Source organism: Sorex araneus, chromosome 2 (genome assembly GCF_027595985.1).
Source record: "Sorex araneus isolate mSorAra2 chromosome 2, mSorAra2.pri, whole genome shotgun sequence".
Lineage (NCBI taxonomy): Eukaryota > Metazoa > Chordata > Mammalia > Eulipotyphla > Soricidae > Sorex > Sorex araneus.
In genome coordinates, this window is record NC_073303.1 from 192,684,486 (window position 1) to 192,711,918 (window position 27,433).

At 41.7% G+C, this 27,433-nt stretch overlaps 2 protein-coding genes across 2 annotated transcripts in view; one reads left to right on the forward strand and one right to left on the reverse strand.

Annotated features, from left to right (window-relative positions):
• The first annotated feature begins 7,605 nt into the window (after nt 1–7,605).
• Nucleotides 7,606–19,641, forward strand: N6AMT1 (N-6 adenine-specific DNA methyltransferase 1). The gene is made up of 6 exons (XM_004618982.2): nt 7,606–7,742; nt 9,712–9,798; nt 11,744–11,834; nt 13,054–13,137; nt 16,472–16,613; nt 18,456–19,641. The coding sequence occupies exons 1-6, from the start codon at nt 7,609–7,611 to the stop codon at nt 18,560–18,562; spliced, it is 645 nt and encodes a 214-aa protein (XP_004619039.2). The 5' UTR covers nt 7,606–7,608; the 3' UTR covers nt 18,563–19,641.
• Nucleotides 19,642–23,133: 3,492 nt separating this feature from the next.
• Nucleotides 23,134–27,433, reverse strand: part of LTN1 (listerin E3 ubiquitin protein ligase 1) — a 60,936-nt gene continuing 56,636 nt past the window's right edge. The window contains exons 29-30 of the mRNA XM_055127495.1: nt 26,608–26,775; nt 23,134–25,421 (exon numbers count right to left, since the gene is read on the reverse strand). Of these exons, the coding sequence (XP_054983470.1) occupies nt 25,359–25,421; nt 26,608–26,775 (231 nt within the window). The 3' untranslated portion in view covers nt 23,134–25,358. The remainder of the gene's footprint in view (nt 25,422–26,607; nt 26,776–27,433) is intronic.

Here is a 27,433-nt window from a genome sequence, read left to right on the forward strand (position 1 = left end):
ATAGTGCCCCGAGGTAGGTAAAGTTAGTGTGTTCTCACTCAGCCTCATGCTTGACATGAATTGAACTGAGAGCACCTGGACATGAAGCATTGATTCTGTGAACAGAAACATAAATAGTCCTGAACTGATGTAATCCCTTGCACTAACTTTTGCCTGTGTGCATGTATATCTCATTGACATGTTATCTAAGAAATGAGGGAAATCAGAGCTCTGTAGCACTGCCATCCCATTGCTCATCAATTTGCTCGAGCGGGCACCAGTAACGTCTCCAATGTGAGACTTGTTACTGTTTTTGGCATATCGAATATGCCATGGGTAACTTGCCAGGCTCTGCCATGCCAGCAGGATACTCTCAGTAGTTTGCCAGGCTCTCCGAGAAAGATGGAGGAATCAAACCCGGGCCGGCCGCATGCAAGGCAAACGCCCTACCCGCTGTGCTATCGCTCCATACATGAGAAAAATGAAAGCTTCATTATTTTAATCAATGCTCTGATTTTCTACCCTTGGACTGCTAAGGAATTTTCATTCCACGTCCCATTTGGAATGAAATAAGAGTTTTGCTCATGGGAGTCCAGTTGGAAATTAGCCTAGATAGCTGACATCAACTTAGTCCAGGTGTTCCTTGAAAAGTTTCTCCCTACTCCTTGATAATCTCCCTGCACCTATACCATAGTGGTAAATTTACACAGAAATGTTATCAGGATATGGGGATATAGCACTGTCGTCCTGTTGCTCATTGATTTGCTCGAGCGGGCATCAGTAACATCTCCATTGCGAGACTTGTTAGTGTACATAGGGAAGTCTTTTAAAAAGTTGCCACTTTACTTATAGGGCACTGTTCTTATTTTATTTGTTTTCTTCAAGACTTTTTATTGAATCACTGTGAGATAGACCCTTACAAAGCTGTTCATGGTTAGGTTTCAGTCATAGTGTTCCAGTACTCATCCCTCCACCAGTGTAACTTTCCAGTACTGGTGTCCTCAGTTTCCCAAACATCACCCCCACCCCACCCCCACTGTCTCTTTGGCAGGCACTTCTCTCTCTCTCTCTCACCCTCCCTTCTTCCCTCCCTCCCTCTCCCTTCCCTCCTCTCAGGCATTGTGGTTTGCAATACAGGTACCCAAATGTTGTGTCTATCCCTTTACCTACTTTTAACACTCAATTCTTGTCCAGCGTGATCATTCCCAGCTATTATTATCATACTGGTCCTTTCTCTCTCTTACCTACCCTCTGCTCCACACACACTTGTGGTAGAGTCCAACCACTGACCAGTCCTCCTAGCCCTTGTTTTCCCTGGCTTTGGATATTAGTCTTCTGCTGTATATTTTATATCCCACAAAAGAATGCCGTCATTCTATACCTGACCTTCTCCTTCTGAGTCCTCTCACTCAGCATGATACCGTCCATGTCCATCCATTATAAGCAAATTTCATGACTTCGTTCTTTCTAACATCTGCATAGTCTTGCCACCCCCTGCCTGCCTCTATGGCAGGAGCTTTTCTACTCTCTCTCTTGCTCTCTCTCTCATTGTCACTCTCACTTTCTCTTGCTCTCTCACTCTTGCTGACTCTCTCTTGCTCTCACTCTCTCACTCTCTCTTGCTCTCTCTCCCACTATTGCTCTCTCTCTTTCTTTCACTCTCTCGCTCTCTCACTCTCACTCTCTCTCACTCTTGCTTTCTTTCACTCTCACTCTCTCGCTCTCTCTCCCTCTTGCTCTCTCTCACTGTCACTCTCTATGGCTCTTTCTCGCACTCTCACTGTCTCTCTCACTCTTGCTCTCTCTCTCTCTCACGTGCTTTCTATCTCCCTCTCCCCCTCTCTCTTTTCCTCTCCCTCACTCCTTTTGGGCATTGTGGTTTGCAATAAAGATGCCCAAAGGTTGTTATTTCTATCCCTTTACCTACGTTAAACACTCAGTTCTTGTCCAGCGTGATCATTTCCAACTGTTATTGTCATACTGGTCCCTTCTGTCTCTTACCTACCCTCAGCCCCACATGCATTTATGGTAGATTCCAACCATGGACAGTTCTCCTGGCCCTTATTTTCCCTGGGTCAGCATAAGTCACTTTAGGTGGCCAACACACCAAGTAGGACATGCTGGATGCCACCATCCCCACAAAATACAGTGAAGAATTGGAAAGATACTCAAGGAAAAAATAAGATAGGATAAGATACTCAAGACAACTGAAGGACAGATCCTCTCACCAACAATCATGAGATCCACTCACATATTGACAGACTTGGTTTGTGGTCATATAGTCAAACCTTGTGCCTTAAATTCTTGGTGACACTTGGCATTCTCCAAATTGCATTAAGTACCCAGAAGCAAAGTCTACTTTTGTCTTTCACCAGAGTCTTCACTTGGGCTAGAGAGATAGTACAGTGGGAAGGGCATTGGCCTTGCACCTGGTCAACCCAGGTCTGGTAGCCAGCATCCCATATAGTCCCCTGAGCACTGCCAGGAGTAATTCCTGAGTGCAGAGCCAGGAGTAAGCCCTGAGCATCACCGGGTGTGACCCAAAAAGAAAAGAAAAGAAATCAGAGTCCTCTTTTTGCATTTATAAGCTGTACATTTAACAAAAATATTTTAAACATATTGCATTTATAATCTGTACATGTAATAAAAATATTTTTAAATATATTTTCATTTATTTTATTACATGATACACACTATTGAATATATGTATAATGTACATGTAGAATGTAATGTAGAATGTAATGTAATGTAGAATATAACATATTCCTAATACACATAAATGTTGGAATATAGCTCTAAATATATTAGGACTGACTTTGGTTCGTCCTTGCTCCCCTTGCCCAAGGAGCTTAGGTTTATCAGTCACACCCATCAAAGTGCTCCCGAGTCACTCCCATTCTTTTGTTTATCTGTAACCAATTCTACCAGTTTATCTGCTCTTCCCTTAATCAAACTCTGTTAATTGGTAAGGTCAGAACTTCCTAGGACACTGAATATTATAACATTGCCTTTCTCTCCTCTTTATGCCTTTTGAATAATTTACTTTAAAGCTATGTCTTTTTTGTATAGACACAAGAAGACAATATTATGTTTTTATAACTTAAGACTTAATTGGCCTCGAATATTATTCCCTTCTGGGCATCTGCTTTCTCCACTTAAGCCTCAGTTGCCCTCAGTTCCTAGCACCCCAAAGTAGGGTCCCCGACGTGGGACAGGAAGGATCCAGGGCAAGCGGTGAGTTATGTGCTACCCTGGCATCGAGATGGGCCTGGCCAAAGTGCCTAATTCTTAACTATAAGTTAAGAGCTTGATCAGAGACAAATGCTGTCATGATCCAATAGTAATTATGAGACTGGGACCCTGCCAGGGATAGGAAAGACTGATCTGGCCTGAGCACTGTAGTCTGAGATTGAGATGGCCCCAGGAGAGCAATTCTATAAGCTTTAATGCATCTCTTATTGTGTCCATACAAAATGATTAATATTATGAATTCTTATATGTTTGCTGGCTGAGGAGAAGAGAAACACATTCATGGGACTCTGCCCTTGGGTGGGTCTTCCTGCTGAAAGAGAGATTCTGTCCTAGTGAAGGCATTCCCCTAAGGGATAGAACTATACCCCCTATGGATTGTAACCACACCTTTAGATAAGCCCCAGGCTGCTGGGGGACAGGGAGATTTAAGGTAGCTGTATGAGGGGGCAGAGGGAGAGTTCCAGAGGAGAGTGTATAGAGTGAAGATTGGAATAAACTGCAAGTGAGACCAACCATCTTGGCTCCGTTCCTTCCTTCGCCTGCCACATCTTCGCCATCAACCTCCCCGGGGTGGGGGAAGCGGCTGGAGGCTACCGAACTCGGGTGGCGGGAGAGACAGCTGCTGCCCTAGGCCCTGTTCCTGGCTCGGTGCGGTGAGGTATCTCTTCCCTCTCCCGCGCCCTTTCTTTTTATTTTTATACACATAAATATTCTAAATATAGTAACAAAAATATTCTGAACACATATATGGATATGAAATAGAGATATATTTCTAATAGACACATATGTCATCTTTTCTCACTGAGCTCTAACATAACAACCTTCCAAAATCTAATTGCTTACAGATTCTGTTTAGTTTCCTAAGATTTCTTGATCCTACAAACATTAATCTGGTCCAGGAAATTGCACTGGCTAGATGCCTTCAAGAAACCTTGACTAAATTTCAAAAGAAATTCTGTTCCTTCAGGAAGAGAAGGATGTAATGTCCATTAAGTTTTTGTGAGAAGATGAAAAGATCTACGTGATTCAAAATTATCCTTACTGCCTGCAGGTGAAAAATTAAATGTACCCCCAAAGCAGAGCAATCATACTCATTGATCCTTATCTCTTAACAGTCCAGAAATTCACCAGTGACCTAGGCAGCTGTAACCTCATCATTCGTTTGATTGCACGTTCTGTTCTCATCCAGAACCGTTGTGTTAGTGAATTCAGAAGTTTCATATCTTTTCTAATGGCTTCAATTGGATGATTTCATCTAGGAAAGTAACCTTTTTATTATTATTAATATTATGATGATGATGATGATGATGATGATTCTCAAACTTCATTGCAAATATTCCTACACCAGGAGAAAATGTGGTTCTGATTTTAACACACACACACCCCATAAAAAAGACCTTTACATCACGTTTTTCATTACAACAATGGTCTCATATTTATAGGTCACCATTCCTTTATTGGAACAAAAGCAGCAAAAATGTGCAAAGATCACTTTTATCCAACACGAGAAGCCCAACCTTTCTTCTTGCAAAATGTCACCTTGAAGCTGCCAACAGTATGTCTGCATTCCACAAGGTTCTCCCTCCATATCTTTTTCCAGAATCTTGACTTACCTCACCACAAGTTAACTTGAGATGGTGCAGATCAGACTTTAGGAGAATGTGACTGCAAAAAGAAATGGAAATATTAGCTTAAAAACACATTAGATAAATACAAGTAAACCCATTAGCTGTCATTGCAGTGGCATGTTCACAAACCAATTGTACATTCATTGACACAGTAAACAAGCTGGATTGTGTTAGTATATCTTTGCAAGGAATTCACCTGTGTGGAGAAACATCTGTCCAAAAGAAACATTAGATGATCTCCAAGACTGTCTTGCAGTTTCCTATGTTTACTGTGTACTCACAAAGCAGAGAGAGACACTTTGAGGTCTGTTCCTTGAAGGATACTAATCACATCATAAGGGCCTGCCTGACCTTGCATGATTTCATCTAAACCTACTTATCTCCCAAAGGGCGCACTTCCAAAGACATAACATCCACAGACATAAGAATTTTTAAGGAGGGAGGATGGGGGGGGACACAATACAGCTGGTTTACTATGGATATAGATCTCTGTGCCCAAAAAAGAATGCATGCTGAGCAGCCATGATAATCTGTTGTTGTTTTGTTACTTGGCAGTGCTCAGGGTTTACTTCTGATTCTGAGTTCCCGATTCTCTGCTGCTGAGACTCAGGGAACTGTATATGGTGCCAGGAACTGAACAATGATAGGTGACATGCAAGGCATGCACCCAATCCAGTGTACTATCTCTCTGGTACCTTCCATGATGATTTTTATAAAAACTCAGTTTCAGAAAGACCCTAAACATTCATTCATAACTTCTCTCATTTTTTTTTCAAAGGAAATGACCACCATTAATCACAGAGACTGACTGGAAAGAGTAACTATTTTGTATTTGATTCTGGATATCCCCAATGTAATTATAACTAGTCATAAACTGAGATGAAGCATGATTTAATACTAAGGCAAGGGTGCTATTAAAATGTGAATATTAACTTTCCAATAATTTCTAGAAAATTAAAAGGAATCTGTTTGGCAATCACAGAACATTTTGGACATCAATGAAAATATTTTATACAGTGTGTAAGCATAAAAATAATTATTTTATAAACGTTTATCCCTCAGGACTTGTAACTAGGAAAAATCATCATAATTAACAAGATTTTGTGAGACAACCTTAAACCAACTGAAACTCATGAGGTCATTGCTGGTCTTAAATCATAAGATCTGACTACCTGGAGAAATCTTTTTAAAGCACTTGAAAGAATTTTTTCATCTACTATAGAAGTCTCCGTCTTTTACGTGGGCTTTCTATGATGCCAAACATATGCATCATCTCTTGACGAACTGTTCATATGGTGCACAAATGAATATGTGAACCCACCAGCACCGTCTGGAAAAGTAGACATAAAGGTATTATATCTGATGTATGATGAAGGCTAGATTTTGTTTCCAGGGTACTATGTACCCCAAACAATCCATTTAAGAAGAGGGTGTGAAATGACCCAGTGTATGAATAACCACCCTGACCAAATGACTGCTGCAAGTAAAGCTGTATTTTAACTTTTTAAAGTTAAATTGAAAGAGAGGGGGAAAGAAATGGAGAAGCATTCGAGGAAGAAGAAGTAAAGTAAGGGAAGGAAGGGAAGGAATGGAAAGGTGTGGGGGGGAACCGGTGTTATTTCCTAGCTGGTGCAATATCAACAAAAAAATCATAGTAATATCCAAGTTGGAGAAATAGTGTAGGAGGGAAGGTGTTTGCCTTGCATGTGACCACCCAGGTTTGATCCCTGGTACCATATATAGTCACCGGACCACCAATAGGAGTGACCCCTGAGCACAGTACCAGAAATAAGCCACAGTGATACCACTGTATGCAACCCAACCCCTCCCCACAAAATTAATTATATCTATTAAAGAGCACAGATAAAAGAGAACAAATGTGTTTGTTTTGGTTTATTTTGTGTTTGGGGGCCACATCCAGTCTGGAACTACTCCTGGCTCTATACTCAGGGATCACTCCTTAACTCATGCACTCTCTCTCCAATCCACTTTTTAAATTTGTTTTTTTTTTTAATCTTATAAAGTAGTTCACAATGTTTGATTACATTTAATATTCGAACACCAGTGGCCTAGACAGCTATAGCTTCATGGCGTGACCCAAATAGCCAGTAAAAAAACAAAAAACAGAAACAAAAAAACAAAATACCCTACTACGTTATCTTATTCAGGACACATGCAAGGTCAAGTTGATATAAATTGAGATTCTCGAATAGTAAAATAGAATTTAATAGTGAATCATTAAATAGCATGTCCGAGTAAACTGCATACTTAATAGTAAAATGAATCTGGAGCTGGAGCAATAGTACAACGGGTAGGGCGTTTGCCTTGTATGTGACTGACATGGGTTCGATTCCCAGCATCCCATATGGTTCCCTGAGCACCGCCAGGAGTAATTCCTGAGTACAAAACCAGGAGTAACCCCTGCGCATCGCCGGGTGTGACCCAAAAAGCAAAAAAAAGAAAAAAAAAGTAAAATGAATCTAACTTTTCAAACCTTTTCCAATTAGCTATAGAAAAGTTCTAGATATTAAAAAAAATAAATCTTAATAAGAAAGGGAAAAAAAAATAGTGCGAGTTCCCGTTAACCGCTTTTAACCCAGCAGAGGAGATAAATTGAAATCCCTGAGAGATTAACTACCAAGCTCCAGGCAACGACTGGCCGCCCTCAATGCCCCAGCGTCACAGCCTCGCCTGCGCCTGCGCGAAGGGTCCGCGCGCGCCTGCGCGTGGGGAGTGGCGAGCGAGAAAGATGGCGGCGCCCAGCCTGCCCACGCCGCTGCACGGGCATGTGGGCCGGGGCGCCTTCCGCGACGTGTACGAGCCCGCGGAGGACACGTTCCTGCTGCTGGACGCGCTGGAGGCGGCGGCGCCCGAGCTCAGTGGGTGCGAGGAGGCCGAGGGTGCCTGCGGGGAGTGGGCGAGGGCAGCCTGGACTGGCGGCGGGACGGCCTCGCCTATCCCGGAAGGAGGCGGTGTCGCGCCCCCTTGGCGACCTTTGCCAGCCCAGCTCCTGCAGCGATGCTTATTCCTGCAAAGCGATAGAGACTTTGCATTTTGTTTTATTTTATTTTATTTTATTTTATTTTATTTTATTTTATCTTATTTATTTTATTTTTTATCTTGGTTTCCTGTGGTTCAAGTAGTGGGGATACAGTGGTCTAAAACAAACAAACCAAAAAAAAGAAAAGACTGCTTATTAAGAAGTTGCAATTTTAGAAAATAGTAAATAGTAATAAATAAATAAACAGACTTATTGGCATTCTGTACTCGATCCATAAAATAAGCACCCCCTGGCCACGGTAGGGCGGGAGAAGGAGATGAGTTCTGAGATACTGGAGCGGGGTGGTCAGTTTCAGAGCTGTCAAGTTGCCTTCTCAGCTCCATAGCAACCGCTCAGGTGCTGTTGAGCAGCAGAAGTGCAATTGCAGAAATTAATTTTTTATTTTTTATTAAAAAATAGACAAATATTTCACTTAAGTTTTTATTTCATCGTAAACAATTTAGTTACGTGTAGCGAGCGACCAATCGCATTGGTCCAGTACATTAGAAATTCTCAGGATGTGCAGATGCTCTACTTGAAGTAACATAGACTTTTTCAGTGACCGGAATTGGGTTTAAGGAAGTCAAGATCTTTCAGTGCGTATCTAGACTTAAAATGGGGTTTCCCCAAGTCGCTGTCAGGTTTCCTAAGTTTGAATTGTATTTATTCCTCTTAAACACCATTAGATAGCTTTCCACATCATTAACCTGGATTTTCTTAGACTCCTTTTTCACTGTAAAAGATGAAACTTTGATGGTTACTGGAATATAGAATGGACCGGTATTGTTTTAAACCTCGTGCGTTGTTTGAATAGTCCCAGAAAGATTTACAAGCACAAATTGTATTGTAAAGTATTCTGTAAAGGGAGGTGATTTTGTTAGAGCTTCTTGGATAATTCTAGTTTTGGAAATCTCATTATGTATAAGACTGATTTATTTTCAAATAGGAGTCACCTAGTAATATTTAACATCTTTCTACAGCAAAATAAAGGATTGTCAGATGTATATATTGATTCTCACAATAAAATAAATTGAAATTAATTTTTAATTTAATTAGAAACCCCTAGAGTTTGCTGTTGAGTAGTTGTTTGGGTGATTAAGTGTTGGAGAGGCTTTTAAATCTCATCAATCCTATCTCTATAATGTATTTCTTGGCACTTTTGATGCATATTTAAGACTTAAGGCAAGGAAAATTAATTGAAGGGCAAAACAGTAGAATGTAAAAAAATTATAGTCTGTAGCATTCTTAGGATCATTAATATTATAAGATACCTGATTATTACCTAAATTCAAAGTATAGCTGTAAAAATAGGGGTATCTTTGCTCCCTAAATATACTATCATTAAAATGAGAATAACCCACCTCAGGATATATTGATGGGTTTATGAATGTTATATACTTTTACATGATTGAGAAGACATCTTCCATAAATATATTTTTTAAATTTATATTATACCAGCCATCTCATTTTAGAAAACCTGAAACCCTTGTCGGAATTGCTCATGTCTTTCATATTAATATTTTCAAGCTTGAATTAATGTTATTCTAAGGTTTTTATGTAATATTTTTAGAAATTAAAGGGTAACTATTGTATTCCTGTTTTATGGACTTAAACTACTCCAAATGCTAAAATTTTGCATCGTGCAATATTAAACACCAAGTGGAAGTCAGAAATTTGCTTATTTATAAGTTTCTTGTGTTTTCACAGAGGGTTAAGTGATTAATGATGCTGGGAAAGTTACATATTAAGAGTCACACTTATTTTCCGTGATTACAGAATAATTCAACTATACGTTTCTTCTTGGTCTTTCAGAGTGGAAATCTGCCTTGAAGTTGGTTCAGGGTCCGGAGTGGTGTCAGCATTTCTGGCATCTCTGATTGGTCCTCAGGCTTTATACATGTAAGTGTGAGTATGTCAGATTCACGCCAGTTCTTCCATTCACACCCACTGTGAATCTGCCACTAAAGAGATTCACAGTGGGTATGGTTTCTTGAATGAGATTATTAGTGTCAGTAGGTATTATATATCTGAAAATATCTACTGAAGTTTGTTAAGGGCTGAGATTACAAACTATGCTTACCTTTCATAAAAGCACAGTCAAAGCTGGTTTGTCCTGCATCATTGCAGAAATAGTTCAGCTCATCTCTATATTTGAATCCTTTTTAGGTGACTAATCTATGAAATTAGTCTGTGAGTACTTTGATCCAAGCAGAACATTTTGGGGGAGAAGGAGAAGAATTAAAAGATTTGGGGCTGTATTGACAGAGTGGTCAGGGAGAGTGTCCAGTGTCAGGGATTGAATCGAGGCCTTCCTTATACACCGCGTGCCTACCAGCTTTTTGAACCATCTTCTTGGTGCCCCCAAAAGGATGAAATTTTATTTGCTTTTCTAGAAGTCTGCTTGGGGAATAAAAATAATATATCTTGAAATAAGATCTCTGGATGTGTTCCAGTGTACTTTTTTCCTGTCAATGTATTTTATTTTTATTTTTACCTTGCACGCGGCTGACCTGGGTTCTATTCCTCCGCCCCTCTCGGAGAGCCCGGCAAGCTACCGAGAGTATCTCACCCACACAGCAGAGCCCGGCAAGCTACCCGTGGTGTATTCTATATGCCAAAAACAGTAACAACAAGTCTCAAAAGTGGAGACATGACTGGTGCCCGCTCAAGCAAATCGATGAGCAACAGGATGACAGTGACAGTGACAGTGACTTTTTTATGGGACTGGAGCGATAGCACAGTGGGTAGGGCGTTTACCTTGCATGCAGCTGAACTGGGTTCGATTCCTCTGTCCCTCTTGGAAAGCCCAGCAAGCTACTGAGAGTATGCGACCGCATGGCAGAGCCTGGCAAGCTACCTGTGGCGTATTGCCTATGCCAGAAACAGTAACAAGTCTCACAATGGAGATATTACTGGTGCCTACTCGAGCAAATCGATGAACAACGGGATGGCGGTGCTACAGCAGTGTGGCAGGCAGGCAATCTATGAAATGGTTTTGTAATAACTAAGATTCATTCTTAAAACATTTGAGAAGGGGCTGGAGTGATAGTACAGCAGGTAGGGTGTTTGCCTTGCATGCGGCTGACCCGTGTTTGATTCTCAGCATCCTATATGGTCCCCTGAGCACCGCCAAGAGTAATTCCTGAGTGTAAAGCCAGGAGTAACCCCTGTGCATTGCCAGGTATGACCCCCCCCAAAAAAAAACAAAACATTTGAGAATATGGAAGGTATAATGAAGAAAATAAAAATCAGGGCCAGAGCAATAGTATAGCAGGTAGGTCGTTTGCCTTGTATGCATCCAACCCAGGATCAATCCCCAGCATCCCAAATGGTCCCCCAAGCACCACCAGGACTAATTCCTGACTGCAGAGCCAGGAGTAACCCCTGATCATAACTGGGCGTGACCCAAAAAGCAAAAAAAAAAAAAGAAAGAAAGAAAAATCTTATGTAACTTTTACCACACATGCTCTTTTGGGTTTTCTTTATTTTCTCTTATTTAATATTATTATTTTTTTTATTTACTAATATTTTATCATGAACATTTTCCTTTCAAAAAATTCCTTTTGAGTTTCATCTTTCCCTAATGTCCTTTCGTTAAATTCATTACCTAATTAATCCACATATGTATGTGCCTATATTTATATTCCTCTACTCATAGACATTATATTAATGTCTTTTTAAAACAATATAACTAGTCTTTTTCCCCTTCTAATTCATTTTCAACGCATTCTAGTGTTCTTCTAAATAGTTGCTATAAACAGAATGAAGCATTCCTTCTACTTTTCAGTAACAGATTTGTCTCCTGAGCATAAAATCGGAGCTTTTACACTTTTCCTGTTTGCAGGTGCACTGACATCAACCCTGAGGCCGCAGCTTGTACCCTGGAGACAGCACGCTGTAATCAGGTTCATCTGCAACCCGTAATTACGGATTTGGTGAGCTGTTAACCCTTGCCCAATAATAACTAATTTCTTTTGTTGGCATGTTATAATCCATATGATTTTAGTTTAGAGCAAATTGAATGATTAAGTTTATTTTTATGTATTTTTTAATTTTTTAATTGAATCACCGTGAGATACAGTTACAAAGCTTTCATAATTGAGTCTCAGTTACACAATGATCAAACACCCATCCCTCCATCAGTGCGTAGTTTTGATGGCCAGTGTCCCCAGTATTCCTCCCGCCACCCCCAACCCACCCCATCCCCTACCTTTGTGGCAGGCACCTTCCTTCTTACTCTCTCTCTACTTTAGGTCATCATGGTTTGCAGTACAGGTACTGAGAGATCATCATGTTTGGTCCTTAGTCTTAGCTACTTTCAGCAAGTTTTCACTCACTAAGGATTATGCTCTGTGGGCTGGAACAATAGTACAGTGGGTAGGGCGTTTGCCTTGCACTCAACTGACCTGGGTTCAATTCCCAGCATTTCATGTGGTCCCCCAAGCACTGCCAGGAGTAATTCCTGAGTGCAGATCTGGGAGTAACCCCTGAACACTGCCGGGTGTGAACCCCCCCCAAAAAAAATTTTGATTCTCAAGCACAAAGGAGCTCTGCGTATGGTGTTTTAAAGGCACTCTCTTCTAAAAAGATATTTTTCTTGTTATTCTCTACATTGTACCCAGTTTGAAGATTTCTAAAAATGCCAGGCACTTGATATTTGCAGTCTTTTCACAGTATTTTCATTCTTGGATATGTCATTGTTTACAAGTACTTAAAGAAATAAAAAGCCCCTCCCCTCCGTGCCCATCCCCAAACTATTCCTAGATGTTTTCTGTCATCTCATAAAATATTTTTCTTGGTAATGAAAAAAATATTTAAACTGGCATAAAATTGTCTGTAAATCTATGCTACAGAGCTAGAGTTTCCTTCCTCCCTTCAGTCTTCTACAGGTGAGCCCATAGAGTAAACTATTGAGCTAAGGTCATTTCTTAGCATATATTTGTACTGCTACGAAGTTAATTTCAACAATTTTGGGCAAATGCACTTAATCTTTTCCTGAATGAAAATGAAAAAAAAAATACTGAGCTCCAATTCCCTTAGTGTATATTTCTAACATTTCCCCCCTCCCCTAAAAATACTGGAGAATACTTATAAATATCTGCTTGTTTCTTTAATTCAGTCTGGCTTAAAATGCTGCCTGTTGTTGAACATTAGGTCAAAGGCTTGCTACCGAGATTAAAGGAAAAAGTTGATCTTCTGGTGTTTAACCCCCCTTATGTGGTGACTCCACCTGAAGAGGTAAGGCTTATAACAACACTGAATTGTTAATATTATATTCAACTACTTTCTTTCTAAAATCAACTAAGCTTCATATGTTATCGGTCAGCTGCTAGTTTAGACAAAATGTTCTCTTTTAAATGTTTTTAACTTTATACACTTTACATGTTGCTGTATTTGTTCATAATATAGGGGCTGGAGCAATAGCACAGCGGGTAGGGTGTTTGCCTTGCATGCGGCCAACCCAGGTTCAATTCCCAGCATCCCATATGCTCCCCTGAGCACCGTCAGGGGTAATTCCTGAGTGCAGAGCCAGGAGTAACCCCTGTGCATTGCCAGGTGTGACCCAAAAAGGGAAAAAGAAAATTGTTCATAATATATTTTTCAGGCATTGAATATTCCAGCACCAATCCCACCACCATTGTGAATTGCCTCCACCAATGTCCCCAGTTTCCCTCCTGCCCCCCTCCTGCTTAGCAGACACGGAAGAATTCATCTGACAGTGCTCCTTAGAACAAGATGGCTAATGGAATAACTGAAAAGTACTTCTTTTTTTTTTCTTCTCTTTTTGGATCACACCCAGCGATGCACAGGGGTTACTCCTGGCTCTGCACTCAGGAATTACCCCTGGCGGTGCTCAGGGGACCATATGGGATGCTGGGAATCGAACCCGGGTTGGCCGAGTGCAAGGCAAACGCCCTACCCGCTGTGCTATTGCTCCAGCCCCCTGAAAAGTACTTCTTTTAAAGGAAAATTTGTGGAGATTGTTATATCTTACAGCGGGGTTATTCAAGTCATTGTCTGCGGGCTTACTGGGCCGGCTGTTGGCTCGTTGAGCCTTCTGTGTTCTTGTTTTTGTCTACTGAGCTTAATTGGCTTCTGCGCTACTTTCCCATCTAATTTGTTGTGCTCCTCCTGGGCTGTCAGTAGAATTTGGAGATGTGCAGCCACGTATGTGACCGTATGCTCCAAGAGCTCCAGGACCTGTAGAACTTGAGGCAGTTCTGGGCCGAGTCCTCTCCCTATGACCCGTGTACCCGTGACTCAAATCGGCCTGATGTGGCATCTTTTCGGAGATTAGCCCCAAAGCTGTGAAGCTGAGCCCTTGTCTACCCTGGCGGTGGCTGTGGGATATGGATGGCAGTTGGGGGACAGGAGCCAGACTGACCGGCACCGCTCAGAGAAGACCCTGGAGTTTTCAGCCCGAAAACTGGTGTACCCGAGCATTTCACTGACTCGGCGTCTTTGCAGAGATGAGTTGTGACGCAGTGAAGTTGGGCTGCTTGCATTGGTGGCACCTGGGGTGTGTGGGTGTGGCTGCCATGGGTCCCGGGGTTAGGGGGCTTGGTGGGGGGGACTGCCTGCCCCCACTCAGAGAAGACCCCAGAGTTTTTGGCCCAAACCCTGGTGGACCTGGGAGTTTCTTTGGCTTGGCGTCTCCGCAGCGCCCGCACACTGCTCTGGTTTACCCTCATTGCCCGTAACTGGGTATTTGGGATAGTAACCTAAAAGCAGTGGGACCGTAAACTGCAATCCAGACCTGTCCCGCACAGCCCCATCCACATCGGGCCGTGCTCTGTATGGATCTCCTCTGTCACTGAACTTTTGCATATTTGCAGAGCAAAATATTTGGAGTCACAGAAGAATTCCTCCTGATATCCTCAGGTTTCTGCACTCCTTTTATAGTATTGTCAGAGAGAGGCAGGGAGGGGGTTTCCTAATTCTCGTTTCTGTAGGAGGGAGATAACCTTTGAAAATCCTAGCGGCTGGGGAAATAGTACAGTAGGTAAGGGGCTTGCACACAGCTGACCTGGCTTTAGTCCCCTGTACTGCCTGTTGTCCCCTGGGCACCGCCAGGAGAAAGCCTTAAGCACAGCCAGATGTGCCCCCCACATAAAATCAGTGTATCTTAAAAATTGTAAGTCTTGGGGCTGGAGCAATAGCATAGCGGGTGTGGCATTTGCCTTGCACACGGCCGACCTGGGTTCAATTCTCAGCATCCCATATGGTCCCCTGAGCACCGCCAGGAGTGATTCCTGAGCGCAGAGCCAGGAGTAATCCCTGTGCATTGCCGGGTGTGACCCCAAAAAAAAGCAAAAAAAAAAAATTTGTAAGTCTCAGTAATGAAGCAGTAAGGTATTTAACTCTAATCCTGTTTAAAAGGAAAATCTTCAGGTCAGGATAGACAACGACGAACTAACATTAGCTTTCCCTGAGTATCTGTGTTTATTTATTCTTTAATGAGGATTCCCTGCCAGGACTAAAACATTAAAACTACTTCTACTGACACAGAAAAGGTCAGTGGTTAGTTGTTCTTCCCACTAAGGGTAATTAAATAACTAAAAAGCTGTCCTCCTGACATGAACCCACGAGAAGGAAATCCATTGCCCTAATATGATCAGCACTTGAGAGAAATGCAACTTTAATGCACCTGTCTAGGAAAATACTGTAGGGTGGGGGGGCGGGCAGAGTGATACTACAGCTGGAAAGGCGCTGGCCTTGCACACAGCCAACCTGGGTTCCATCCCTGGCATTCCATATGGTCCCCCAAGCCCACCAAGAATGACCCCTGAACGAAGAGCCAGAAGTAACCCCTGAGCATCACCAAGTGTGGCCCTCAAAGAAAAACAAAACAAGAAAGTTTGATTGGTGCACCGTGCTTCCCAGAGTTATTCATGCTGGGTTTCTTTCTTTCTTTTTTTTTTTTTTTAATTGAATCACCGTGAGATCATTACAAAGCTTTCATGTTTGAATTTCAATCATACAGTGATCAAACACCCATCCCTCCACCAGTGCACATTCTCCACTACCAATGTCCCGGTATACCCCCCTTTTCCCACCCTCCCCCTGCCTCCATAGCAGACAATTTCCCCCATACTTTCTCTCTACTTTTGGACATTATGGTTTTCAGTAACGATACTGAAAGGTTATCAGTATCGTTTATCTACTTTCCTTTATCTACTTTCAGCACACATCTCCCATCCCGAACCATCCCTCCAACCCTCATGACGGGGTTTCAGGCGTGTGGCTTCCAGTGCCCACCCCTCCACCAGGGTCCCCCGTTTCCCTCCCTCCCACCCTCCAGCTACTGAAGACCAGTCCTCAAGTTCTGTTTCCGCTGCCTCTTGGCATTTGATATTCCCCTACATGTTGATTTTCTGATTTTCCAGTGAAGGGAGGGAAGTAATTTCCAAAGATTACAAACTTATACAAGGTCACCTGGACCGGGGAACTGTGGGTTCGGATCCAGCCTGGCTGCTTCCTCTTTGGCTGTGCAGTAGCGCTTATGTAGCGGGGATGATTGTGATGCTGGCTGTGACATGAGTCCAAACAAAAGTCTTTCGAAATGTCACAGGTAGGAAGTCATGGGATAGAGGCCGCCTGGGCTGGTGGCAGACATGGTCGAGAAGTTATGGACAGATTCTTCCCCCTGGCTCTGGATCTCCTTTCACCAAGAGGCCTCTTCTACTTGGTCACCATCAGAGAGAACAACCCAGGTAAAACACACCACTTCATCTTTTCCCGCGCCCTTTGCTAAAATCAAACATTAATCATGTCAAAGACCCTCTAGAGTAACCCGGAACTGTCCTGGTGTAATCCCAACAGCCGTTTCACAAAACAGCTGTCCCCAAGGATACAAGAGTGTTCTTTTTAAAGAGTATAGCACATCGGTTGGACTTTCGGCTTTCACGCTGCCAACCCGAGTAAGATTCCTCCGCCCCTCTCAGAGAGCCCGGCAAGCTACCTAGAGTATCCAGTCCGAGCAGGCAAGCTACCCGTGCATATTGGACATGCCAAAAACAGTAACAGTAAGTCTCTCAATGAGACACGTTACTGGTGCCTGCTCGAACAAATCGATGAGCAACGGGGTGACAGTGACAGTGATTGCCTTGGGGGTGGAAAGCTTTTCCCATTATTTATGAACTCACTATAAACTCACAATCTCTTTCTTCTAACATCTCACCTTAATATCCAAATACAAAATTCAAAATTTCTTTTGCCGACTTCCCCCTCAGCTTTTGCTCTGTGCTGCCAGCCTCCATGCCGTTGGCACTTCTGCTTTCAGGCAGGGGGTGGACTCTTAGCTCTTGGCTGTCCGCTTACTTTGGGGCTGGCTCATCAGCAGATGGGCTCCTTCACGGGAACCTCAGATTTGCTTTTTATCATGTACCTTCTGTCCTTGACCTCTCACTTTTTTTTTTTGGATCACACCCACCGATGCACAGGGGTTTCTTCCTGGCTCTACACTCAGGAATTATCCCTGGTGGTGCTCAGGGGACCATATGGGATGCTGGGAATCGAACCCGGGTCGGCCGCGTGCAAGGCAAATGCCCTACCCGCTGTGCTATTTATTGCTCCAGCCCCTCTCACTTGGTTTTGGTAACTGGATTTTCTTGGATAGTCGTGTGTGTGTGTGTGTGTGTGTGTGTGTGTGTGTGTGTGTGTGTGTGTGTGTGTGTGTGTGTGTGTGTTTAATGTGTGTGTGTATGTGTTTAAAGAAAGGGTCAGAGAGCTCTTGCAGGGTTGTGGTGCTTACCTGTCATCCCACTGACTTGTTCAGGTCGCTGTCACCACAGAGAGTCCCCTGCACACTGCGGGGTATGCCATCCCCCAAATAAAGCAGGACAAAAAGTTGCCGGGAAGAGGGAGATTTTTGCTTTTTTAAAAAACAGCTGAAGGGGCTGGAGTGATAGCACAGTGGGTAGGGCGTTTGCCTTGCACGTGGCCAACCCGGGTTCGATTCCCAGCATCCCATATGGTCCCCTGAGCACCACCAGGAGTGGTTCTTGAGTGCAGAGCCAGGTGTGACCCCAAAAGCAAATAAATAAATAAATAAATAAGTTTTTTTTTAAATAAAATAAAATAAATAATAATAAAAAATGAAAAACAGCTGAGTAAAGAAAAAGTGAGAGAGAAAACTTCACTTACTTCCACTACGCAGTGTTCCTCGGTCACTGTGGTTTGTCTATACCTTCATTGACATTTTTGGTCCAAAACAATAATCAGAAGGCAGAAATTGGAGCCAGGCAACTAAAATACGAATCACCTCCTTAGTAACAAGTCTGACTCAAGATTCTGTGGCGTTCAGAGTGAGTTCCTGCTGTAAAATAGGCCGCTCGGGCTATTTTGTGAAAATTCTTGGAAATGCCTTGTAAAAATGAAGTGTTCCCATCAGTCTGAAGTCCAGGTTGCCTTTCCACAGAAATCACACCCAGGGTGCATTGCTCTCCCCTGGGAACAGAATTCACCACTAGTCTGTGTTATCATCTTCCGAATCCGTCAGTGAGCCCTCTAACCCACCGTGTGGTCTAATCGGATTCTTTCTATTTTCATTGTAGAAGAGATTTTGGAAGCAATGAAGACCAAAGGTCTGCAGGGGACCACTGCCCTTTCCAGGCAAGCCGGCCGGGAGTGCCTCTCGGTCCTCAAGTTCACCAAGTCCTGACGGCCAGTGTATGTCCTAGATGGTGGCAGATGGAGCAGATAATGTATTCTATTGAATACGTACACGAGTATATCGATAAGCTGACATTGAATGTTTTGATTCGATTTGGGGGCTTTGTTTTCTTGTTTTTATTTTGGGGATGGGGGGGCCACACACCCTGAGGTGTTCAGGACTTACTCTTGTCTCTGTGCTCAGGGATCACTGCTAGCAGACTTGTGGGACCAAATGGGGTACCAGGGATCGAACCCAGGTCTGCCCCTCGCAAGGCCCTGCCTTGTGGTGCTGTCTCTCTGGCTCCTGACGAGTTGACATTTAATTTAATTTGAAATAGAAGTCATTTCTTGGTTGATGAAAGTGTGTTGTAATATAGAAAAAGATGCAAGAGGATTCTCTTTCACCTGGGAATCAGGCCTACAAAAATACTTGTATCAAAAAACAAATACATATGTGTGTGTGAGTGTGTGTATGTAATTGTTATTTATATGTAAAATACAAATAAAAAATTAATTTCAGTATTACCTGTTAAGGCAAAATAATGAAATAAACTTAAGTGTCTCTAAAGAAGTTAATAAATGATAGTACATCCGTGAACAGAACACGAGTGACATATCCAGGCACTTACATACTTGTATCAGGTCTGTAGATACTGAACCAGAGGGGCATATGATGTATTACCAAGTATAAAAGAACAATATTATGCTGTAAATATACATATATTTTTAAATTAGGTATTATGCTGTATATATGTATTTCTTAAAAATCAGCGAGGTCTGTGTTATGTGTATTTAAGATGATCTCATTATAGTGAGGATGGAGGAATGTTCAAATTTGGGGGAGGGGGTAGTATTTGCACAGTAACATTTGCATGAAATTTTCATATTTTTTACTGGAAAGAATGTTTCCACAAACTGAAGTGCTCCCACCATGGCAGAGGTGGGTGACAGGTGGGTTCCTGAGACAGTGCAGGCAGGAAGCAGTGATGGACAGAACACTGTGAGCTTTATAAAGCCATCATTAGCAGTATTGTAAGTCACAGTGCCTCAAGGAAAACTGTAAAATAAAAATTTATTTTTAATGGTTTCACTTGCTATTTATTGTTGTTGTAGAATGCCTCCATTGTCCTTGGGCAGACTTTTCCTCTTATTTTATTTTCTGTTTTCTTCTGGGATGTCTATCCATCTATCTCTATACTGCACACTTTTTCCCAAGATCAGTTTCACTTGGACATCAGCACATTTTGCAAATGTCCTAATCACATTTTGCAAAGCTGATTGTGTCAAAACATGTGAAATTATCCTAAAATGTAGTGAGCTACTCCATAACTTCCACATGACTTAAAATACACTCAAGGCCAGATAGTGAGAGAATACAGGTCAGATATTCTTACGTGTGCCTTGGAGCCCACACACCTTAAATCCCCAAATTTCAGTCCCCTGAGTACTGCCATGGTCACACTGAAGCACCAAGCCAGGAATATCCTGGGAGCACCCCCAGGTGTGGCCCCCAAAGCAAAATACAAACATAAAATCTGTGAGCAGGCCTGTGCAGAACCAGAATGAGAAGAATCCAGAATTCCTTTCTATTAACATAATCAACAAGGGAAGCTTTTTAAGATTAAAATTTTCAACCCCACCATAGACGCATGAAAGCCTCTGAACAGACCTCAAGATAGTATTTTTTGTGTCTGGCTTATACAGACAGCGTCATTTACTGGGATAAAAGTTTCACTGACGCAAAGGCCATTTCGTTAGCATATCCTGCCGAATATTTGTTCTGAGGCCGCCCAGGGGCCAGCACATTGCTTGCAACAGCCATCTCCTTCGAGTCTTTCCTGAAGGGACTAGATCTCTGGGTCCTGGGAAGTGGGGGGTATCTTGGAACAATCCAGTGATTGCAAGTAGTGTGGAAGCAGCCTGGTCTCTCTCTCTCTCTCTCTCTCTCTCTCTCTCTCTCTCTCTCTCTCTCTCTCTCTCTCTCTCTCTCTCTCTCTCTCTCTCTCTCACACACACACACACACACACACACACACACACACACACAGAGGGCCTGGGAGCTCACCCCCACAAAAAAATTCAGTCATCTAAGAAATCCCTAAAGTATGAAGGAAAGGAAAGGAAAGGAAAGGAAAGGAAAGGTAATTCCTGTGAGGACAGATGGAAGAAAAGGATCGATGACTCAGGGATGTGGCTTCGTGGTAGAGTGTGTCTTCTGGGCATGTGTGTGACCTTGGGCTTGAGCCCCAGCATCATGAGAAAAAGACAAACTAGCAGAACAAGAGTCCCTGGCATTGGGGCTGGAGCGATAGTACAGTGGATAGGGCATTTGCCTTGCATGCGGACGACCCAGGTTCAATTCCCAGCATCCCATAGGGTCCCCTGAGCACCACCAGGGGTAATTCCTGAGTGCAGAGCCAGGAGCAACCCCTGTGCATCGCCTGGTTTGACCCAAAAACCAAAAAAAATAAATAAATAGAGTCCCTGGCACTGCTCTGTCTCCCAGTACTGCTGCATGTGACTCAGAAAAGAATCAACAGATGGTTTTGGAATAAAATCCAGGTCCTTCCCCACTCATTCATGTAGCCCCCGGAATGGCCTACTTGAGTAGTGGAAACTGTAAGAACCAGGAGACTGGCCACACTCTGCAGAACAGTCTCCTAATTAATATGCTAAGCATCTCGTTGGAGAAAATAGAATTCAAATAAAGTAGGAAAATAGGGACTCTGTGAGCAAAATTTGTAAAATGATGAAAAGGGCAAATATTTGAATTAAAAAAATTCTGATGTCAAAAGATGCAAACAAAAAGGCATTCTGAGAAACATTTTGATGCTAATAATTCCCTTTCTGCTGGTTCTGGCACCTGCTCCAGGGCTGAGGCTGTTCCCAGCTGGTTGTTCAGGGGTCTTTCAGTGGCATGAAATTCAGGCCTCAAAGCAAGCCTGCATTTCTCCAGCCTCATGCCAATCATTAAGTGAACCGTGCTCTAGAAGATCTTAAACTTCAGCTACTGCAGCCCACCTGGAGGAGGTGGGTTTATCAGATTACTGATCTAATGCCCTTAGAGCTCCTTGTTCACTAGGTCTGGGGAGGAGCTCAAGTATAGTTGAAGAATCTCCCAGGTGATAAAGGTTTCAATAACAGTCCTTCAAAACATCAAGTTGTGATCAAACCCAGTGGGCCACATGCAAGGTAAATACCCTACCCATTGTACTATCACTCAGGTCCCTAATCTCACGCTCAGCTGCTGGTACTCAGAGAATATACTTTGATTGTGGGTGTTTTTTTTTTTTTTTTTTGGTTTTTTGGTTCACACCTAGCGATGCTCAGGGGTTACTCCTGGCTCTGCACTCAGGAATTAGTCCTGGCAGTGCTTGGGGGATGCTGGGGAGCAAACCCAGTAGGCCGTGTGCAGAAATTGAGCTCCCATTTGACCCAGCAATGCCACTGCTGGGAATATATCCCAGAAAAGCAAAAAAGTATAGTTGAAATGACATCTGCACTTATATGTTCATCGCAGCACTATTTACAATAGCCAGAATCTGGAAAAAACCCGAGTGCCCTAGAACAGATGACTGGTTGAAGAAACTTTGGTACATCTATACAATGGAATACTATGCGGCTGGGAGGTTGACTCCATGGCTTGGAAGCTGGCCTCACATTCTAGGGAGAGGGCAGCTCAAATAGAGAAGGGAACACCAAGTAAAATGTGGTTGGAGGCCACGTGGGGCAAGGGTGATGCGCGCTGAATGTCGACTAGAGACTGAACACAATGGCCACTCAACACCTTTATTGCAAACCACAACAACTAATTAGAGAGAGAGAACAAAAGGGAATACACTGCCACAGTGGCAGGGTGGGGTGGAGGGAGATGGAATTGGGGGTGTGTGAGGGATACTGGGTTTATTTGTGGTGGAGAATGGGCACTGGTGAAGGGATGGGTTCTCGAACTTTGTATGAGGGAAACATGAACACGAAAATGTGTAAATCTGTAACTGTACCCTCACGGTGATTCACTAATTAAAAAATAAGTTAATTTAAAAAAATTAAAAGAAAAGAAAACTCTCCTGTGTTTGTTTTGTGGGCCACACCTGACAGTTCTCAGGGGTTGTGCCCGGCTTGCGGCTGGTAAGTCAGACGCAAAGACAGGAATCAAACCCACATTCTAGCATGCGAAAGCTGCACACTAACTCTGCACTATCTTCACTGGCCCTTCAAAATACTCTTCTTCAGGGGGGATGTGTCCTTAGGCAGCGGGCGCCAGAGGGGCACACCCAGCAGTGCTTGTAAGCCATTCTCAACAGTGCTCAGGGGAACATTAGCAGAGGAACTGGTAAATAAACTGAGGTGATATGAAACAGCCTTTATATTGAGTGGAGGAGTGTTATGAGATTATACAAGTGGAAGAGTATTATGAGATCATACACAACAGGATATAATTGTTTTCTATTATGTTTTAAAATGCTACGTAGTATGAATCCAAACACATGTAGTAAAGTATAGGATCTTAAATAGGAAACAGTCTTGACTTCAGAATAGGAAGTTAGCTCTGAAGAGGGAAAGAGTAGAGAAGCGCCGTGGAGTACAAAAGAGTAACATTTTATTTAAAAATCAGAAGCAAATATGGCAAAATAGTTTGCGAGGAATACAAGGGCATTTATATTATTACTACTGTTCTCCATATTTTAAATATTTTGTAATTAAAAAGAATTTTGATGGGCACATATGGTTTAACAATGAAATAAATAATAAACCAGACCACAAATATTACCAAGTAATAACATTAGTGATTTAAGCCACAGAAACTTATATACATACATCAGAGCATGAGATAAATTTTTAAATGGAAAATTTATTTACACTGGGATTTTAAATTAAAAATTTGGCTAATGAGCTTTGAATCTCATGCGATTTGAAATGTCCTATGGTAGAATTTGAAGGGACACTAGAGTTGTCAAAGCTCATAAATAAAATTCTAATTCAATGTGGGTATACGCAGTTTAGTTTTCTTTTGGAAAGTTTTTTCTTTAGCATATAAACAGGTACAAGCTTTACATTATATTTACAATTCTCCAAGATATATGAGTCCTAAATAGGGAGCAAGAATCCCACTTAATTACAGTATTTTATCAAGAACCTCATGCCCTAATTCTAATGAGGAAAAGCAATGCTGCATTACTCCCCTTTTCTTTTACTTGAGGGTTGGGGTGGGAGCCAAAAAGTACCAATACTGGAAAAGTCATAAACAAAGTTATTATAAAACCATTTTTAAAGGAGAAATGGATAACTTTCACAGAGAAGTAACACAAGTCTTCGGATTACTATGTCAGAGAGATATAGGGGTTATGAAGAGGTAGGAAAATTTTACTATTTGTACTTCACTTACTGACTCCTTGAACCTTAAACTAGAAGATAATAAACACAAGAGAAAAAAAATTGAAAACAGACAAAACTGGTTTGGAGAGTGCACTTATAAATATAACCCAAGAATCTGTTAAGTCACACGTAATACTTCACTCTCAACTATAATACTTTGACCACATTCATACTATTTCAATAATAGTCATTTTACCCAGTTGATGGTAAGCAGGAATTTTATTTAACAAGTTGCTTTGTGCCAATTAAACATTTGCAACAAAAATGATTAGATGATTTCTCAAGCAACCCTGCTATTAGCTAAGCTAATATTTCCCATGTAATGGAAGAAAGCAATAAAATTATTCCAAATTTCAAACTTCTGTATTTATATATTTGGAGCACAATTTTTATAGGTATTTATGGCAAGAGGCAATTTTTCACCTCCTTTACTTCAGCCTGTTATAGTCCATTTTATTTAGTACTAAAATTCTTTTACTTTGGGAAACTTAGAAAAGTTAGCTACGCCATAGCTCCAAGTAGTGTAACTTTGGCCAGTAAGAAAAGCTTAAAATCTGAAAGTTTACAACATTTAAATTTCTTCTCTTTTGTTCTTCACCAATATTAAGCTCAAAGTAATTTATTTCTTCTTCTCAGTAGAGGGTTAAGTACCATCCTGCCTTATAAACAAAATCATCCAAATCGTAGTTCTATCAAAGTTTCATCCTGTAGACTCACCCAAACAGACAAGTCAGCAATTCAATCTCATTAATACCTGGAAACTCTTCCACAGCAAAAGGTCAGTGTCACGAATTTTATTTTCTGAATTTCATGACCCTTAATACTGGAGGCACCTTAAACTTCAGTTTATACTCTTTATAAAGGATTTCACAGCATGCTTTAAAATAGCTTTAAGGTAAGCTATATTAATAGCTTAGTGTAATTTTTATCATTAAAATAACTTACAAGAACCAGAATACTAATTCTGCTGTCTTGATAAGGAAGTGTTAAAATTTATCTGTATATGTAAATCAAGCCTATCTATTCATTTGTCTCACTTGGATTTTTCTAGAGCATTTATCAACAAACTAGAGTTTTTAATACAATACAGTTTGCACAATACAACTGCAAATTCCAATTCTGAAATTTAGCAATCTTCCTTATTCATTTTTTTAATATATAGAGACTAAACTATTAATATATTTTCCTTCAAATATGTATTTCTCTTATGTAAAAGAAAAGGTTTCCAAACATTTACAAAGCAATTAAAGGAGAAGGAAGTCTGATTTTAGAATCATCACATTAACCAAAATAATTTTGCAGAGAAGGTCCTTTGTCCAGGTGATGTTCCCTGTCCTCACAGCAACCCTTTAAGCTGGATCCACATGCACTGCTTCCGTTTGATGGACCTCGGGGATCACTTCCAACGGGAGGAGGGGAAGGAAATCTCAGAAAAAGGTCTCACGACAGAGTGGACAGGTGGACTTGTTGCTAGACGTAAACCATTTGTACTAAAAAAAGGGAAAGGTTTAAATATTAAAAAAAAAAAAAGCAACCAGATATACCTAAAGTAATCTTAAAATGGTATACAAAAAAACTAGCAAATTTTGCTTCCCCCATCCACCTCCAATGTCAATACATCCAAGTATTGCTTCCCGAGTAATAACTGAGGCTGATGCACGTAACAGCAGCAAGAGGAGTGAGAAGACCTCCGAGAAGCAGATGCACATTTTCTTTTAATGATGAACTTTGTGGGATATTTAAAAAAGCATAGTATGAGACCATGACCCAAGGACAGTAGCACTGAGGGCAGGAGGACTCGCCCACAGTTGGCAACCTGCCACAGGTTTTGGAAAGGAGGCAGCTGGGATAGAGAAGGAACCACTATGACAATGAAAGCTGGAGATGATCACTTGGACAGTAACTGAGTGCTGAAAGGAGGTAAGGGACAAACATGATAACCTTTCAGGTGTCTGTACTGCGAACCACAATGCTGGGGGGTGAGGGCAGAAGGAGGGAGTGTGGGGGGAGAGGGAGATGGAAAGGGAGAGAAAGGGAGGGAGAAAGGGAGAGGGAGAGGGAGACGGGGAGAGGCAGAGAAGAAAGTGCCTGCCATAGAGGCAGATGGGATGGCAGTGGAAGGAGAAAAACTGGGGCCACTGGTGGTGGGAAATGTACTGGTGGGAAAACGGGTGTTGGGACATTGTATGACCATTGCATGATGAAAACCCAATCATGAACAGATTTGTGATTGTGTATTCTCAAGGTGATTTAATAAAAAAATTTTTCTTTAAAGATGAGTAATTTTTCTAATGAATAAGGTATTTTGAATAGGTATTTCGAGAAGGTAAGATATTTTGAAGAGGTATTTTGAACAGAAAATAAGAAAACAAACAAATAAAAACCAAGCAAAGGCCACTGATGTTGTCACATGGCTCCAGATCTCACTCTTTAACACTCTCCTTCATGCCCATATATTACCAGATCATGCACATTTTGGAGTGCTAAGTATATTAAAAAATATTCATTTATTAAAGAGCCTTGGATGAAACTAATCTTCAGTAAATTACTATTCTCTTAGAAACGTGAAAAAATGCTTGATGCCTGCAGGTGAAGAATGTAATATTCAGTGGTGCTTTAGTAACTCAGATGTGAGACATAAAACTCATAAAATACTGTAATTTTATTTAGACTTACCAAGCAGGCAGAATGGAACTTTTTCTTGCACGTTCTACAGGCTTTTTTGGGAAGAGAATAGTTGAAACCATGAATGACTGAGAAACAGATCATGCAGTCTTCAACACCTTCAAAACGTTTGTCCACATTATTTTTCCATAATGCTAAGCCTTCCATTATACTTCCATTCTGTTAAAAAGGAAAAAATATGTCAGTGTGTGTGTGTGTGTGTGTGTGTGTGTGTAACCACAAGTGTTGGCTATATTCACATATCCTAATTATATTATTGTTGGCTTTTAAAGTAACCTTCAAAATCATATAAATTTTCTCCAGTAATGATAGAACTGTCAGAAATTCAGTAACAAGGCATCGTGTTTTATAGTGTCAGCCTGTTGTTTAATGGGCTTTTAATAACTAAGTCATCTAGACCAGTTCTCCAAACTTCTGACCAAAAATGGAGAGATAAATTACTTCACTTCCACTATTCTGTCCTATTTCTACACTACTTTTAAATGTTTAAAAACAATTTTTCTGAGCTGGAGAGAGTACAGAGGGTTAGGCAGTGAGTATGGAGGGAAAGTACAGTGGGTCAGGCATCAGGTTTGATCCCCGGCAACACTTATGACCCCAAGCACCACCAGAAGTGATCCCTCTGAGTCAGGAGTAAGCCCTAACACAGCTGGGTGCAGCCCCAAATCCAAAATAATTTTTTTTTTCTTTTTGGGTCACACCCAGTGATACTCGGGTTACTCCTGGCTCCGCACTCAGGAATTACTCCTGGCGGTGCTTGGGGGACCATATGGGACACTGGGGATTGAACCTGGGTCGGCCGTGTGCAAGGCAAACG

Coding starts and splice junctions, on each gene's coding strand:
- N6AMT1 (XM_004618982.2), top strand. CDS start 7,609: ATGGCGGCGCCCAGCCTGCCCACGCCGCTGCACGGGCATGTGGGCCGG. Junction 7,743..9,711: donor GCGGCGCCCGAGCTCAGTGG/GTGCGAGGAGGC, acceptor TTGGTCTTTCAG/AGTGGAAATCTGCCTTGAAG. Junction 9,799..11,743: donor GGTCCTCAGGCTTTATACAT/GTAAGTGTGAGT, acceptor TCCTGTTTGCAG/GTGCACTGACATCAACCCTG.